The sequence below is a fragment of the Neovison vison genome, chromosome 8 (genome assembly GCF_020171115.1).
Source record: "Neovison vison isolate M4711 chromosome 8, ASM_NN_V1, whole genome shotgun sequence".
Taxonomy (NCBI): domain Eukaryota; kingdom Metazoa; phylum Chordata; class Mammalia; order Carnivora; family Mustelidae; genus Neogale; species Neogale vison.
In genome coordinates this window covers 69843726-69861304 of record NC_058098.1, presented here as the reverse complement: position 1 = coordinate 69861304, position 17579 = coordinate 69843726, and the positions used below count along the sequence as shown (strand labels likewise).

The window sequence follows — 17579 nt, the reverse complement described above, 5'->3', positions numbered from 1 at the left end:
TTTCTGATGGAGGCATAATACTCCATAGTGTATATGGACCACATCTTTCTTATCTATTTGTCCGTTGAAGGGCATCTTGGTTCTTTCCACAGTTTGGTGACCGTGGCCATTGCTGCTATAAACATTGGGGTACAGATAGCCTTTCTTTTCACTACATCTGTATCTTTGGGGTAAATACCCAGTAGTGCAATTGCAGGGTCATAGGGAAGTTCTATTTTTAATTTCTTGAGGAATCTCCACACTGTTCTCCAAAGAGGCTGCACCAACTTGCATTCCCACCAACAGTGGAAGAGGGTTCCCCTTTCTCCACATCCCCTCCAACACATGTTGTTTCCTGTCTTGTTAATTTTGGCCATTCTAACTGGTGTAAGGTGATACCTCAATGTGGTTTTAATTTGAATCTCCCTGACGGCTAGTGATGATGAACATTTTTTCATGTGTCTGATAGCCATTTGTATGTCTTCATTGGAGAAGTTTGTGTTCATATCTTCTGCCCATTTTTAAAAATTGTTATTTATTTATTTATTTTCAGAAAAACAGTATTCATTATTTTTTTCACCACACCCAGTGCTCCATGCAAGCCGTGCCCTCTATAAAACCCACCACCTGGTACCCCAACCTCCCACCCCCCCCGCCACTTCAAACCCCTCAGACTGTTTTTCAGAGTCCATAGCCTATCATGGTTCACCTCCCCTTCCAATTTACCCAAATTCCCTACTCCTCTCTAACACCCCTTGTCCTCCATGCTATTTGTTATGCTCCACAAATAAGTGAAACCATATGATAATTGACTCTCTCTGCTTGACTTATTTCACTCAGCATAATCTCTTCCAGTCCCGTCCATGTTGCTACAAAAGTTGGGTATTCATCCTTTCTGATGGAGGCATAATACTCCATAGTGTATATGGACCACATCTTCCTTATCCATTCATCCGTTGAAGGGCATCTTGGTTCTTTCCATAGTTTGGCGACTGTGGCCATTGCTGCTATAAACATTGGGGTACAGATGGCCCTTCTTTTCACGACATCTGTGTCTTTGGGGTAAATACCCAGGAGTGCAATTGCGGGGTCATAGGGAAGCTCTATTTTTAATTTCTTGAGGAATCTCCACACTGTTCTCCAAAGAGGCTGCACCAACTTGCATTCCCACCAACAGTGGAAGAGGGTTCCCCTTTCTCCACATCCTCTCCAACACATGTTGTTTCCCGTTTTGTTCATTTTGACCATTCTAAATGGTGTAAGGTGATATCTCAATGTGGTTTTAATTTGAATCTCCCTGAGGGCTAATGATGATGAGCATTTTTCAATGTGTCTGATAGCCATTTGTATGTCTTGATTGGAGAAGTGTCTGTTCATATCTTCTGCCCATTTTTTGATGTGTTTGTCTGTTTCATGTGGGTTGAGTTTGAGGAGTTCATTATAGATCCTGGATATCAACCTTTTGTCTGTACTGTCATTTGCAAATATCTTCTCCCATTCTGTGGGTTGCCTCTTTGTTTTTTTGACTGTTTCCTTTGCTGTGCAGAAGCTTTTGATTTTGATGAAGTCCCAGAAGTTTATTTTCGCTTTTGTTTCCTTTGCCTTTGGAGATGTATCTTGAAAGAAGTTGCTGTGGCTGATATCAAAGAGATTTCTGCCTATGTTCTCCTCTAAGATTCTGATGGATTCCTGTCTCACGTTGAGGTCTTTTATCCATTTTGAGTTGATCTTTGTGTACGGTGTAAGAGAATGGTCGAGTTTCATTCTTCTACATATAGCTGTCCAGTTTTCCCAGCACCATTTATTGAAGAGGCTGTCTTTTTTCCACTGTATATTTTTTCCTGTTTTGTCAAAGATTAATTGACCATAGAGTTGAGGGTCCATATCTGGGCTCTCTACTCTGTTCCACTGGTCTATGTGTCTGTTTTTATGCCAGTACCATGCTGTCTTGGTGATCACAGCTTTGTAATAAAGCTTGAAATCAGGTAAGGTGATGCCGCCAGCTTTATTTTTGTTTTTCAACATTTCCTTAGCGATTCGGGGTCTCTTCTGATTCCATACAAATTTTAGGATTATTTGCTCCAGCTCTTTGAAGAATGCCAGTGGAATTTTGATCAGAATGGCATTAAAAGTATAGATTGCTCTAGGCAGTATAGACATTTTAACAATGTTTATTCTTCCGATCCAAGAGCATGGAATGGTCTTCCATCTTTTTGTGTCTTCTTCAATTTCTTTCATGAGTGTTCTGTAGTTCCTCAAATACAGATCCTTTACCTCTTTAGTTAGGTTTATTCCCAGGTATCTTATGGTTCTTGGTGCTATAGTAAATGGAATCGATTCTCTAATTTCCCTTTCTGTATTTTCATTGTTAGTGTATAAGAAAGCCATTGATTTCTGCACATTGACTTTGTATCCTGCCATGTTGCTGAATTGCTGTATGAGTTCTAGTAGTTTGGGGGTGGAGTCTTTTGGGTTTTCCATATAAAGAATCATGTCATCTGCGAAGAGAGAGAGTTTGACTTCTTCATTACCAATTTGGATACCTTTTATTTCTCTCTGTTGTCTGATTGCTGTTGCTAGGACTTCTAATACTATGTTGAACAAGAGGGGTGAAAGTGGGCATCCTTGTCTTGTTCCTGATCTCAATGGGAAGGCTGCAAGCTTTTTCCCATTGAGGATGATATTTGCTGTGGGTCTTTCATAGATAGATTTGATGAGGTTCAGGAATGTTCCCTCTATCCCTATACTTTGAAGCATTTTAATCAGGAACGGATGCTGGATTTTGTCAAATGCTTTTTCTGCATCAATTGAGAGGACCATGTGGTTCTTCTCTCTTCTCATATTAATTTGTTGTATCACATTGATTGATTTGCGAATGTTGAACCATACTTGTAGCCCAGGGATGAATCCCACCTGATCATAGTGAATAATCTTTTTAATGTGCTGTTGGATCCTGTTGGCTAGGATCTTGTTGAGAATCTTAGCATCCATATTCATCAGTGATATTGGTCTGAAATTCTCCTTTTTGGTAGGGTCCTTGTCTGGTTTGGGGATCAGGGTAATGCTGGCTTCATAGAAAGAGTCTGGAAGTTTTCCTTCTGCTTCAATTTTTTGAAACAGCTTCAGGAGAATAGGTGTTATTTCTTCTTTGAAAGTTTGGTAGAATTCCCCAGGGAATCCGTCAGGTCCTGAGCTCTTGTTTTTTGGGAGGTTTTTTTTGATCACTGATTCAATCTCGTTATTAGATATCGGTCTATTCAGGTTGTCGATTTCTTCCTGGTTCAATTTTGGTAGTTTATATTTTTCCAGGAATGCATCCATTTTATCTAGGTTGCTAAGCTTATTGGCATATAACTGTTCGTAATAACTTCTGATGATTGTTTCTACTTCCTTGGTGTTAGTTGTGATCTCTCCCTTTTCATTCATAATTTTATGAATTTGGGCTTTCTCTCTTTTCTTTTGGATTAGTGTAGCCAGTGGCTTATCGATCTTATTGATTCTTTCAGAAAACCAGCTTCCAGTTTCATTGATACGTTCTACTGTATCTCTGGTTTCTCCCTCATTGATCTCAGCTCTAATCTTGATGATTTCCCTTCTTATGTGTGGAGTTGGTTTGATTTGTTGTTGATCCTCCAGTTCTTTAAGGTGTAGAGACAGTTGGTGTGTTCTGGATTTTTCAATTCTTTTGAGCGAGGCTTGGATGGCTATATATTTTCCCCTTAGGACCGCCTTTGCTGTATCCCATAGGTTTTGGACCGAAGTGTCTTCATTCTCATTGGTTTCCATGAATTGTTTCAGTTCTTCTTTGATCTCCTGGTTGATCCAAGCATTCTTAAGCAAGGTGGTCTTTAGCTTCCAGGTGTTTGAGTTCCTTCTGAACTTTTCCTTGTGATTGAGCTCCAGTTTCAAAGCACTGTGATCTGAGAATAGGCAGGGAATAATCTCAGTCTTTTGGTATCGGTTGAGTCCTGATTTGTGACCCAGTATGTGGTCTATTCTGGAGAAGGTTCCGTGTGCACTTGAGAAGAATGAGTATTCTATTGTTTTAGGGTGGAATGTTCTGTATATATCTATGAGGTCCATCTGGTCCAATGTGTCATTCAATGCTCTTGTTTCTTTATTGATTTTCTGCTTCGATGATCTGTCTAATTCTGAGAAAGGCGTGTTAAGATCTCCTACGATTAGTGTATTCATATCAATATGACTCTTTATCTTGATTAACAGTTTTCTTAAGTAATTGGCTGCTCCCATATTGGGAGCATAGATATTTACGATTGTTAGATCATCTTGGTGGATAGTCCCTTTAAGGATTATGTAGTGTCCTTCTGTATCTCTGAGTACAGTCTTTAGTTTGAAGTCTAATTTATCTGATATGAGAATCGCTACCCCAGGCTTCTTTTGAGTCCCATTGGCATGAAAGATGCTTCTCCACCCCTTCACTTTCAGTCTGCGTGTATCTTTAGGTTCAAAATAGGTCTCTTGTAGACAGCATATGGATGGGTTCTGTCGTTTTATCCAATCTGCAACCCTGTGCCGTTTTATGGGTGCATTTAGGCCATTCACATTGAGAGTGATTATTGATAGATACGTTTTTATTGACATCGAGTTACCTTTGAAGTCTTTCTTTCTGTAGACTGTCTCTCTATTTCTGTTCAATGCTATTCTTGGGATTTTTCCTCTTTTATAGAACCCCCCCTTAATATTTCCTGCAGTGTCGGCTTGGTGGTTGCATAGTCTTTTAAGCCTTGCCGGTCTTGGAAACTCTTTATCTCTCCATCCATTTTGAATGTCAGTCTTGCTGGATAAAGTATTCTTGGCTGCATGTTCTTCTCATTTAGTGCCCTGAATATATCTTGCCAGCCTCTTCTGGCTTGCCAGGTCTCTGTGGACAGGTCTGACGTTATTCTGATGGGCTTCCCTCTGTAAGTAAGGAGCCTCTTTGCCCTAGCGGCTTTCAAGAGATTATACCTACAATTATAATTCCTCAATTTGACTATCAGGTGTCGTGGTGTTTTTTTGGAATGTATAATCTTGGGTGGAGACCGTTCAGCCTCTAGTACATGAACGCTGGTTTCATTCGCGAGATTCGGAAAGTTTTCATGAAGGACTTGTTCCCCGATATCTTCTAGACTTCTTTCTTTCTCCTCCCCTTCAGGGATTCCAATAATTCTGATGTTGGAACGCTTCATGTCATCATTTATTTCCCTGATTCTGCTTTCGTGGGATCTAAGCTGTTTGTTCCAGGCTTCCTCCTGATCCTTTCTCTCTATCTGTTTGTCTTCCAGATCACTAATTCTATCTTCTGTCTCAGTTACCCTAGCTTTGAGAGAGTTTAGATTGGATTGGAACTCATTCAGAGCATTGTGGACCTCCTCCCTGGTAGCTTTAAGCTCTGCCCTAACATTGTGAACATCCTGTCTGGTCGCTTTCAGTTCGGCCCTAATCAATTCTGTTTGGTCATCCATGGCTTTCTCCAACCTAGCTATTGCCTGGATAATTGTTAGCCTGAATTCTCTTTCCGACATATTGTCTATGTTGATAGCCATTAGCTCTGTTGCAGAAGGTCCATCCTCTGTATTTTTCTTCTGTTGGGCATTCCTCCTCCTAGTCATTTTGGTGGGAGAAGACTGAACAGATGTAGCTGGATGTATCAACTCTGGTGCAGTCAAGGTGCACCCTGGAACACTTCTGAGCAATCAGGGTTCCCCACCCAAACGAGAGACAAAAGAAAAGAAAAAGAGGAAAAGAAGAAAAAGAAAAACAAAAAAGAAAAAAGAGAGAGAGAGAGACAGGAAAGAAAGGGAAGATGAAAGAGAAGGTTCAGCCCAGATGGGCCCCAAGGTAAGATTTATGAAGTAGACAAACAAAAAGAGATAAAAAGACTGATACAATTATATGGCAAGAGAGAAAAAGAAAAAAAAAATATATATATGCAAATAAAGAAAGAACCTCGTCAAAAAGAACCACAAGTGTAAAATTTATATGCTATCAGGACAAACACAAAAAACACAGAAACACTGGTGGAAGAAGATGGGAGAGTTCTTATAAATTCTCAGTGTATGCAAGGAAGGTTGTTTTGATTCTTCCTGGATGTATCTTGATGTCTTTGTTAAAGGACTCAACTTTCCTAAGATAAAGGGGATTAAAAATTGGTTTACCTATAGGGGTAGAATTGATTGGGAAAAGGGGATTACTTTGAAGTTAACTCTATATGAGTATTAGAGGATAAAAATAAAAAAGGAATATACTAGACTATACTAAACTAAAAATGGATGGGTCTAAAAATGGATGGGTCTAAACTAAAAATGGAATCCCTTTTTTTTAAAAAGGGAATTCAAAAAATAAAAATGCAAAAGAAAAACATAGGTGTATGTATCAAAAAGTACAGGTTAGAAAGGTATTATGGAATTTGATGTACTGTACAGCTCGCTGTGATGGTAAATAGGTTAAAAAAATTACCTATGTGTAAAAAAAAAAAAAATAAAAAAAAAAAATATGAACCGGAATAGTGGAAACGAGTGAACAATACAAGTTTTCCTATGAAGTAGTGGTGGTTCTCTTGTAGTCCTTTTTTTTTTTTTTTCTTTCTTGGTTTGTTTTCTGGGGGAGGGGCCTGCCACGTGGGTTGTCAGTCAATGATGTTTCCTGAGTTGAGTCCCCCCGCCCCCCTCAAGGGGGTGGGCTCTGGTGAAACTGGTTTTTTTCAGGCTTTTGTTCTCTGGCGGGTTTTTTTGCCTCTTCACTTTTTTCCCTCTCACCTTGACCGCCTTTGATGGTTTTTGTAGTATTAGAAGAAATCAAACCGCACCCTGATCTCCGTCTCAGAGAGAAGCCTCAGTCTGGGTGCAGAAGCTGAATAAATTCCCCCTTGGCCGCTGGCAGCGCAGGTTCCAAGGTGCAGACCCTGGGGGCGCAGGATCTTTTGCTCGTCCCCAAAGCCAAGGCAGTGGCGGCTGTCTGGGAGCTCCTGACCGCCAGAAAGTTTCCAATCAGCGATCGCACACTGAGATTTTGCTGCCGGCCCGGGCTGGGAGTGCCCGGCTTGCGCGCACCTCTTTTCAGAGGCGGCTATGGGTCGGGCGCGCGTCTGGGGCACTGAGAACGGGGCACGGGTCCGTGAGCCCCAGGCTGGGCTTTTGCGCACCTCTGTCCGGGGAAGAGTTTCGCGCGCGCGCGCGCGGCTTAGGCTTTGAAACAATCGCGCGGGTCAAGGAGCACCCGCCGGGCCTCAGTAATTCAGGGGAGAGTGAGGGACGTGCGCGCGTATCTCAAGCTTTGTGGTAGGGCTAGCGCGCGTTCTGCAGACCGGCGCAGCTCCCATCCCCTCACAGGAGCCGGAACCCACGCGCTTGGGGCGCCCTGGCGGCTTAGGGACCAGGAGCTGTTTCTCCGCCGCACTCTCTCTGCCTCAGCGCCAGGGAGGCCGTCTGGGAGCGGGGACTTAAGCCCCTGTCCCTAGCCGCCCCGATTCCCACAATTTCCCCCCGTGATCCTTTGCTCTTTTGGAGTGCTTTCAACCAGTTTCCAAGTTAATGCTGGTCCCCAGATGCAGGGCACTCTCGCTCGTATTGGGGTATTACTTTCCCACCGGTCGCCACTGGTGGCTCCCTCCCCCTTTTGTTTATCTTCCGATATCAGTCCGCCGTTCCCATTCCGCTTTACCTGCTCACTAGCGTCTTCTGCCCCTGTAGAGATCCAGACGTGTATAATTCTGATCTCAGGCTGATTTCATGGGTGATCGGAGTTCTTTGGTAGGTAATCAGCTCACTTTGGGGTACTGGCTGAAAAGACGCCTCTTCCTACTACCCCGCCATCTTGTCCTACCAGCCTCTGCCCATTTTTTGATATGATTGTCTGTTTTGTGTGTGTTGAGTTTGAGGAGTTCATTATTCCTAGATATCAACCTTTTGCCTGTATTGTCATTTACAAATATCTTCTCCCATTCCATGGGTTGCCTCTTTGTTTGACTGCTTAACGCTTCAAAGTATAGGGATAGAGGGAACATTCCTGAACTTCATCAAATCTATCTATGAAAGACCCATAGCAAATATCATCCTCAATGGGAAAAAGCTTGCAGCCTTCCGGTTGAGATCAGGAACACGACAAGGATGCCCACTCTCACCACTCTTGTTCAACATAGTATTAGAAGTCCTAGCAACAGCAATCAGACAACAAAGAGAAATAAAAGGTATCCAAATTGGCAATGAAGAAGTCAAACTCTCTCTCTTCACAGACGACATGATTCTTTATATGGAAAACCCAAAAGACTCCACCCCCAAACTACTAGAACTCATACAGCAATTCAGCAACGTGGCAGGATACAAAGTAAATGTACAGAAATCAGTGGCTTTCTTATACACTAACAATGAAAATACAGAAAGGGAAATTAGAGAATCGTTTCCATTTACTATAGCACCAAGAACCATAAGATACCTGGGAATAAACCTAACTAAAGAGGTAAAGGATCTGTATTCGAGGAACTACAGAACACTCATGAAAGAAATTGAAGAAGACACAAAAAGATGGAAGACCATTCCATGCTCTTGGATCGGAAGAATAAACATTGTTAAAATGTCTATACTGCCTAGAGCAATCTATACTTTTAATGCCATTCCGATCAAAATTCCACCGGCATTCTTCATAGAGCTGGAGCAAATAATCCAAAAATTTGTATGGAACCAGAAGAGACCCCGAATCGCTAAGGAAATGGTGAAAAACAAAAATAAAACTGGGGGCATCACACTACCTGATTTCAAGCTTTACTACAAAGCTGTGATCACCAAGACAGCATGGTACTGGCATAAAAACAGACACATAGACCAGTGGAACAGAGTAGAGAGCCCAGATATGGACCCTCAACTCTATGGTCAAATCATCTTCGACAAAACGGGAAAAAATATACAGTGGAAAAAAGACAGTCTCTTCAATATATGGTGCTGGGAAAACTGGACAGCTATATGTAGAAGAATGAAACTTGACCATTCTCTTACACCGTACACAAAGATAAACTCAAAATGAATAAAAGACCTCAATGTGAGACAGGAATCCATCAGAATCCTAGAGGAGAACATAGGCAGTAATCTCTTCGATATCAGCCACAGCAACTTCTTTCAAGATATGTCTCCAAAGGCAAAGGAAACAAAAGCAAAAATAAACGTTTGGGACTTCATCAAAATCAAAAGAAAACACATTTTTAAAATGTTAGATTTGCAAATGCCATTAACCAATGATTGTTCAATGTTGCCCTCATTGGACTCCTTCCAAATTATACAAAAGAACCTTGATCAACATTTTAGTTTCTGAGAATTTGCTCTGTAGTTCTTCCACTCTGTCTGGAAAACCAAAATCCCTACTAGATCCTGTTTAGTTATAGATACATAATTCAAATCAATGTTTTGGATTTTTAATATATATCCTTATAAAAACTTGGACTTACAAATGAAAAGAAATATTAGCTAGTTGAATTGGCAGCATCTAGAAGGAGGCGTGTTTGGGAGTGACTTGGTCAAACATCTAAGAAATCATACTCTACTCATCATAAGATGAGCCCTTTAAGAACCACGCATATAGCAGACCTAGGGACTATGACAGGTTAATTGAAACAGAGGAAAAGACATCATAATGATCAGCGCTAAAGAACAAGAGGTTAGATTCAGCTATGGATGGAGGGTACACTTGTCACTCAGTCCCTCTTCCTACGCAGGGGATTGATCGTGTGTATCTGTGTCATTAATTTGACTTACTAGTTATCAGCAATTTGAAATATAGGGGAAAGTCCTACAGGAATTAAACCCTTAGAAATTTACAACTTTAAGAATAAAATTTTTTTTCTTATAATAAAATCTGCGTGGAAAAGTCATGTTTTCCTCACAATTTAGCCCCAAAAGGCTGACAATATGGACCAGCTGACACCCCCTGTGAATGAAGGGAAGAAAATAAAAGCTTCTTCTTCTTTTTTTTTAATAAGATTTTACTTATTTATTTAACAGAGAGAGAGAGTGTACACAAGTAGGGGTTGCAGTAGGCAGAGGGAGAAGCCCAATATGGGGCTCAATCCCAGGACCTTGGGATCATGACCTGAGCCAAAGGCAGATGCTTAATTGACTAAGCCACCCAGGCACCGCAGAAGGGAAGAAAATCAGCCAGCTGTGAAGTATTAGATTTTCAAGTTCAAAACATGCAGTGGCAGCGAGGACTATACTAACACCAGAGTTATGTGAGTCACTTATATACTAAACATCCAGGCACAGTAATTGCAAATCTCAGCCTAAGAAAATCTAGTTCCTTATAGCAGACAGAGATGATTTACAAGGAGTCCCTGAATAGGAAGCAATCCTAACCCACTTAAAAATGATTTGTTTCCCCCAAAATGTATCTATACCCAGGTTTTTAGGAGCAGACACACTGGGCAAAGGGAGGCTGGCCTGTGCTTCCTGATATAGGTGCTTCCTCTCTGGCTTACCTCTGTCACTTGGAGTGTTCCAGCTGCTGGAAGTAGAAAGGCCGTCGGTCCTCTCACTGCAAGCTGAGCTCTTGAGGCTGGACATCCGGCTTCTGAGAAGGCTGGTTTTGGTTGATTCTGTTGGTAGCAAAGGGAAAGGGGTTAAAGGAACTTGGGACAAAATGAGAGACTTTTTTTTTTTAATTTATTTATCAGAGAGAGAGAGGGAGAGAGAGCGAGCACAGGCAGACAGAATGGCAGGCAGAGGCAGAGGGGGAAGCAGGCTCCCTGCTGAGCAAGGAGCCCGATGTGGGACTCGATCCCAGGACCCTGGGACCATGACCCGAGCCAAAGGCAGCTGCTTAACCAACTGAGCCACCCAGGCGTCCCCAAAACGAGAGACTTCAATAGATGCACCTAATTCCTTGGATCTTTAGAAAAAGAATGCAGGTTCCAAACCTCAGAGGACAGTTCTGCCACCAATTAAATGCTGCCATAAATGTCTGTTCCACTTATCTGAGCTCAAGCTCTACCCCTCTTCAAGAGAGATCTACTTCCAAGCTCATTCAAGTTGTGGGTAGAACTCATTTCCTTGCAGCTGTGCAACGAGGTCCCTCTGTTCTCACTGACAGTCAGGGGGCCTCTCAGCTCCTGAAGCACTCACATGACTACTCAGTGGTCCCTCCATCTTTAAGCCAGCCATGACACACTGAATTTCTCTCATGCTTCAAGTTTCTCTTTCTTTTCTGTCACTGGCTGGAAAAATCTCCTCCTTTTAAGAGCTCAAGTGAGTATACTGGGCTCTCCTAGACAACCCTGACTTCAGGTCAATGTAAGATAATCCTAGGAGTCATGCCTCACCATATTCACAGACTGCAGTCCTTTGCTAGCAAATCAGTACTTTTCAAATATTGACATTTAATTTGTGCATTATATAGAAGGTAATGAGCTTATATCAAGACACCTTGATTATTTTTATATGCAATTATGGAAACCACATTAATTATAAATGTGATCTGTACTTCACAATTTGGAGGTACAAGTACCAAGGCTTTATATAGTATTCGTGAATGTGATGTGTCCTTGTTTTCAACAAGAAGAGACTTAGCCTCTCCTATAAGAAACTAGATAAATAGACTGAAGATGAACTAATCTGCAAACTGTCTATCTTTTTCACAGGAAGTTAATACCAGTGGTCTCTGTACATAAAGATAGGACTGTGTTAAGTGTTATTCATTATTTTTCTAGGCAACAACAGGGTGAATCCTGTGTCTTGATTGCGTCTGTAACCAGGAATTAAGAAAGATAAATTTCATTGGGATCTATGTCTGTGAGTAAAAGAGATAAATGATCCACATAGGAGATAAATGATCCACATAGGAGAGCTGAACTCCACAGTCCACCTTGACCAAAATCATTAGGCAAGACAACAAGTGAGCCAAAATGAAAATAAAATTTAGCTCCCGAAGTCTCCAAAAATAAAAACTGTATTATTTCCAAACTCTGAAAATAATGAATAAAAACATATTTATCTGGCAGTGGATTCAAGCACTTAACTACTCCCCAAGTTCAGTAGTCAGTCACTACATTTCATTTCATTACTTTCCCATGTTAAAAATTGAAACAGAGGGGCACCTGGGTGGCTCAGTGGGTTAGGCCGCTGCCTGCGGCTCAGGTCATGATCTCAGGATCCTGGGATCGAGTCCCACATCAGGCTCTCTGCTCAGCGGGGAGCCTGCTTCCTCCTCTCTCTCTGCCTGCCTCTCTGCCTACTTGTGATCTCTCTCTGTCAAATAAATAAATAAAATCTTTAAAAAAAAAATTGAAACAGAATAAAAATTCAGGACAGGGAAGCCTATCAATAGCAACAACCCCAAATCTAAGTGAAATGGTAGAAGTGACAAAAGGCCATTACACAATGTTTAGGACAAGTAGCAAGTAGCCTTTCTAGCAAAACTCTGGTTTTACTGGAATGGGCAGGTGGGCTACACAGGTGGCATGGTATAGGAAGCCACTGTGTTCACATGAGCCTAAGACATTCCTCCCTTGTACAGAGATACCAGAACAAGTGGACAGATCATGCAAGATTGATCCAGCTATGGCAAGTGGCCCATACCAGGAAGCCCCTTGGCCTATAAAGGTTCAAGGCTCTCCTCCCTTGCCTAGAGACAAAACAACACTCAAAAGATAGTAGTGGGGAAGCTACCACAAATTTTCCCCACTGGAAGACATCTAGCCTCCTGGCCTGAGGAAACTCCTGCTGCTCCCTCAGGCAGCACCAGCAGGGACCAACTGTAGCCCCACTAACACCAGCAAACCAAGCACCAAAATAATATCACAAAAGGCTGTGAAAATTAAATAACCATTGGAACCACAGCCCAGAGAAACAGGCCAGGGTCTATGTGCTAACTTTAAACAGGGCAACTACTTCCTAAAATAAAAAATCTGAATAGGATCTAGAGTCCCTTACATAATAGACAAATGTTCAGGATACTATAAAAAATTACCCATTATAGCAAGAACCATGAAAATCACACCTTAAATGAGAAAGACAATCAAATGATGCCAACAGAATGAATAATGAATCAGAAGTTGGGATTATCTCTGAAAAACAATATGATGGGTTTGAAGTGGCGGGGGGGGTAGGAGGTTGAGGTACCAGGTGGTGGGTATTATAGAGGGCACGGATTGCATGGAGCACTGGGTGTGGTGAAAAAATAATGAATACTGTTATGCTGAAAATAAATCAGTTTAAATAAATAAATAAATAAATAAAATCTTTAAAAAATAAATAAAAAAAAGAAGTTGGGATTATCTGATAAGGATTTCAAAGAAGCTGTCATAAAAATGCTTCAACAATTAATTACAAATTCTCTTGAAACAAATGATCAAATAGAAAATCTCAGCTAAGAAATAAAAGCTATAAAACAAAAGCTATAAAAGTTCCAAGTGGAAATTATAGAACTAAAAAATAAAATAACAAAAAAACTTGTTAGATGGGCTCAATAGTAGAGCAGAGATGACAGAGGATAGTATCAGAGAACTTGAGGACAGACAGAACAATACAATTCAGCTAATTTTAACAACAGAGGAAAAAAAATATTGACAAAAGATAAACAGAGACTCAAGGACCTGTAGGACAATAACAAAATAGCCAACATTCATATCATCAAGGTCTCAAAAGGACAGGGAGACAGAAAGTAGAACAGAGAGACTTTCTGAAGAAATAGTAGATGAAAACTTTCCATATTTGGTAAAAGACACAATGTTCAGATTCAAGAAGCTGAACAAACACCAAACAGAATGAACCCAAGGAAACCCATGCCAAGATGCATTAGGGTTAAACACTTAAATATCAGAGATAAAGGAAAAAATCTTGAATGTAGCCAGAGAGAAAAGACACATTACCTAAGAAACCACCAGTTTGAATGACAGAAAATTTCACATTTAAAACATAGGAGACCCCAAAGAGAGGCTTCACTGTTTTTCAACCACACAAAAAAAGAACAATTGACTGCAAATTCTGAATGTAAAATCATCCAATCATCTTTCAGGAATTAAGAAAAAATAAAACCATTACTACACATGTTAAAAACAAAACAAAACGAACTTTGGCTAGCAGACTGATCCTTAGAAATGACTGAAACAGACATTATAATACCACCTGATACTCAAGATAATGGTATTTAAACCTGGGGAATAAAAAATTTTAAATGTTCTAAATTGAAGTAAGATTTCCACACTCACACAAAGTGGTAAAATGCTGACACCAGGAGACTTTTTAAAAGTCACTTACATATGCTATCATACCCAGAGAAACAATTATAAAAATCATACAAAGAAAGAAATTTTTTAAAAACTACAAGTAAACCAAGACAGAATTGTAAAAAATGTTCAAGTAACCTGAAAGAAGGCAAGAAAAAAGAAAGTGGAACAAGACCAGTGAAAATAAATAGAAAATAATAAAATAATGAAGTAAGTGCTTAACATATCAATTATTACTTTAAATAGTCTAATACTAATCAAAAAACATACTGGCAGAGTGGGTAAAAGAAGACTGTCAAACTATATGCTATTCACAAGAAATTTACTTTTTAAAAAAAAGATTTATTTATTTGAGAGAGAGAGAGAGAGAGCACATGCTTATGTGAGCACAGGTGGGGAGAGGTAAAGAAAGAGGGAGAGAAAGTCTTAACCAGACTCTGAGCTGAGTGTGAAGCCCAACAACAGGGCTCAAACCCATGACCTCTAGATCATAACTGAGCCAAAACCAGAAGTTGAATGCTCAACCAACTGTGCCATTCAGTGCCCCAAGAAATGTACTCTAAGTATAACACTGGTAGATTGCAAGTAAAAGGATGGAGAATTAAGGAGGGCATGTGTTGTGATGAGTACTGGGTGTTATACACAACTAATGAATCATTGAACACTACATCAAAAACTAATGATGTACTGTATGGTGACTAACATAACATTAAAAAAAAACTAATGATGTACTTTATGTTGGCTACCTGAACATAATAATAAAAAACTGATCCCAACTAACTTAAAAGAATTGAAATCAACATAGTGTGTTCGATGACCATAGTGGAATCAAATTGGAAAGTGATTATAGAAAGACAACACAAAAAACTCTAAACATAGAATTAAACAATACTTTTATAAATAATCCATGGGTTAAAGAGGAAGCCTTAAAGGAAAGAAACACACTTAGAACTGAATGAAAACAAAAACACAACAAATCAAAATATGTGAGATGCAGCTAAGACAGTGCTGGAAGGGAAATTCTTTTTTTAAGGTTTTATTTATTTATTTGACAGAGAGAGACAGGTCACAAGTAGGCAGAGAGGCAGGCAGAGAGAGAGGGGGAAGCAGGCTCCCTGCTGAGCAGAGAGCCCAGTGTAGGGATCAATCCCAGGACCCTGAGAGGCTTAATCCACTGAGCCACCCAGGTGCCCTGGAAGAGAAATTTTTGCACTAAATGCTTATGTTGGAGATGAGGAAGTATCTCAAATCAATGGTAAGTTCCTAACTCAAGAAATTAGAAAAAGAAGAACAAAATAAAACTAAAGCAGGAAGAGGGAAGAAACAATAAAGAGCAGAAACTGATGAAATTGAAAATAAAATATCAGAGATAATCAATTAGATAAAACTGGTTTTTAGGGGGAGGATGCACCAATAGATCTGATTAAACCTCTAACAAGACTGAAAAAGAGAGAATGAGAGAGAGAAAATGAAAGAGAGAGGACAGAGCATTAATATCAGAAACAACATAGTGGACATCACTATAGATTTTGCAGTCATTAAAAAGGTAATAAAGGCATACAATAAATAACTTTGCACTGACAAAGTTCACAACTTAGGAAAAATAGGCCACTTCCTTAGAACTACCAATTGCCAAAATTCAACTAACACAACGGATTGCATGGAGCACTGGGTGTGGTGCAAAAATAATGAATACTGTTATGCTGAAAATAAAAAATAAATTTAAAAAATTTTTTAAAAATTAAAAAAAAATAAAATAAACATTAATAGCCCTAAAACCATCTTTTTCAAATTAAATTCTTAATAAAGAAGTCCTGGGAAAAAAATCCCCAGGCCCAAATGGCTCCATGATAATTTTATCAAATATTAAAAAATGAATTATACCAATTTCTTCCAGGAACAAAAGAGGAGAAACAAGTTCTCAACACATTTGAGGAGGATAATATTAACCTGATACCAACCAGACAAAAACAGTGTTAAGAATTGCATCACTATATTGTACACTTGAAACGAATATAATATTGGGGTCAACTGCACTCAAGTTTTTAAAAAATTTAAGTAACTATGATGAAAAAGAAGCAAAACGATAGAAACAGACTCAAAAATACAGAGAACAATCTGGTGGTTGCCAGAGGGGAATGGTGTAGGGCAGGAAGGAAATAAGGGAAAAGGATTAAAAGGTACAAACTTGCAGTTAAAAAATAAATAAGACAGGTGATACAATGTGCAGCACACGGAATGTGGTTAACAGTAATTAACAACTTCATATGGTGAGATAGTAGCTAGATTTATTGTGGTCATTTTGTGATGGTGACTTTGTGATATATATAAATGTGAAATCACTATGGTGTACACCTAAAGCTAATATGGTAATATATATCACCTACACATCAATTAAAAAATGTGGAAAAACAGAACTAAGAAAAAAAGAAAAACTACAGACCAATATCTTTCATGTACTTAGAAGATACAAAACCCACAAAGGAGTATTAGCAAACCAAATCCAGCAAGGTATTAAAGAGTTATACATGGAGAAAATATGGAAGTAGAAAATATTCCACACAAGGTTGATTAACATTGTTAATCAACAATGATTGATTAAAGAAGAAAAATCATGTATCAATTAATGCAGCAAAAGCATTTGACAAAACTCAGCACCCATCCATGATAAAAACTCTCAGAAAATTAAAAAAGAGGGGAACATCATTAACCTGATAAAAAGTATCTACAGATAAAGAATATCTACAGTTAGTATCATTCACAATGGTGCAAGACTGAATATCTTTTCTCCTGAGACTGGGAAAAAGGCCAGAATGCCCACTCTTACCACTCTTATTCAACATAGTTCTAAGAAGTTTTAACTTCTGCAACAGGCAAGAAAAAGAAATAAAGCCATAGAGATTGGAAAGGAAGATAAAACTGTCCCTGTTTGTAGATGATATATAGTCTATGCAGAAAATGGCAAGAAATCCACAAGTACATATCACACACTCACAAACACACACACATGTGCATGCGTGCACACACACACACACACACAACATTCCTAGAACTATTGAGTTCAGTAAAGTTGACAGTTATAGGATCCACACACAAAATCAATTGCATTTTGACAGACTAACGAACATAATGAACTAATGAACAAATGGAAACCTATATTAAAAAGCAAATACCATTTACCATCACTCCAAATACAATGAAATAATTAGGTGTATACTTAATTAAACATGTACAGGATCTCTAAGCTGGAAATTACAAAATAAAACATCAAAGAAGACCTAAATGTATTGTCATATTCATGAGTTCTGTTCACAAACTGGATGAATCAACATCATAAAGATGTGAGTTGTCCCCAGATCAATCTATAGATTCAGTGCAATTCCTGTCAAAATCC

At 39.5% G+C, this 17579-nt stretch overlaps 1 protein-coding gene across 2 annotated transcripts in view; it reads right to left on the bottom strand.

The window, feature by feature from the left end:
• The window catches only part of VWA3B (von Willebrand factor A domain containing 3B), a 216163-nt gene that overhangs the window by 66506 nt on the left and 132078 nt on the right, over positions 1-17579 (bottom strand). For both annotated transcript variants that reach the window (XM_044263854.1, XM_044263855.1), the window contains exon 14: positions 10442-10558. In XM_044263854.1, the coding sequence (XP_044119789.1) occupies positions 10442-10558 (117 nt within the window). The remainder of the gene's footprint in view (positions 1-10441; positions 10559-17579) is intronic.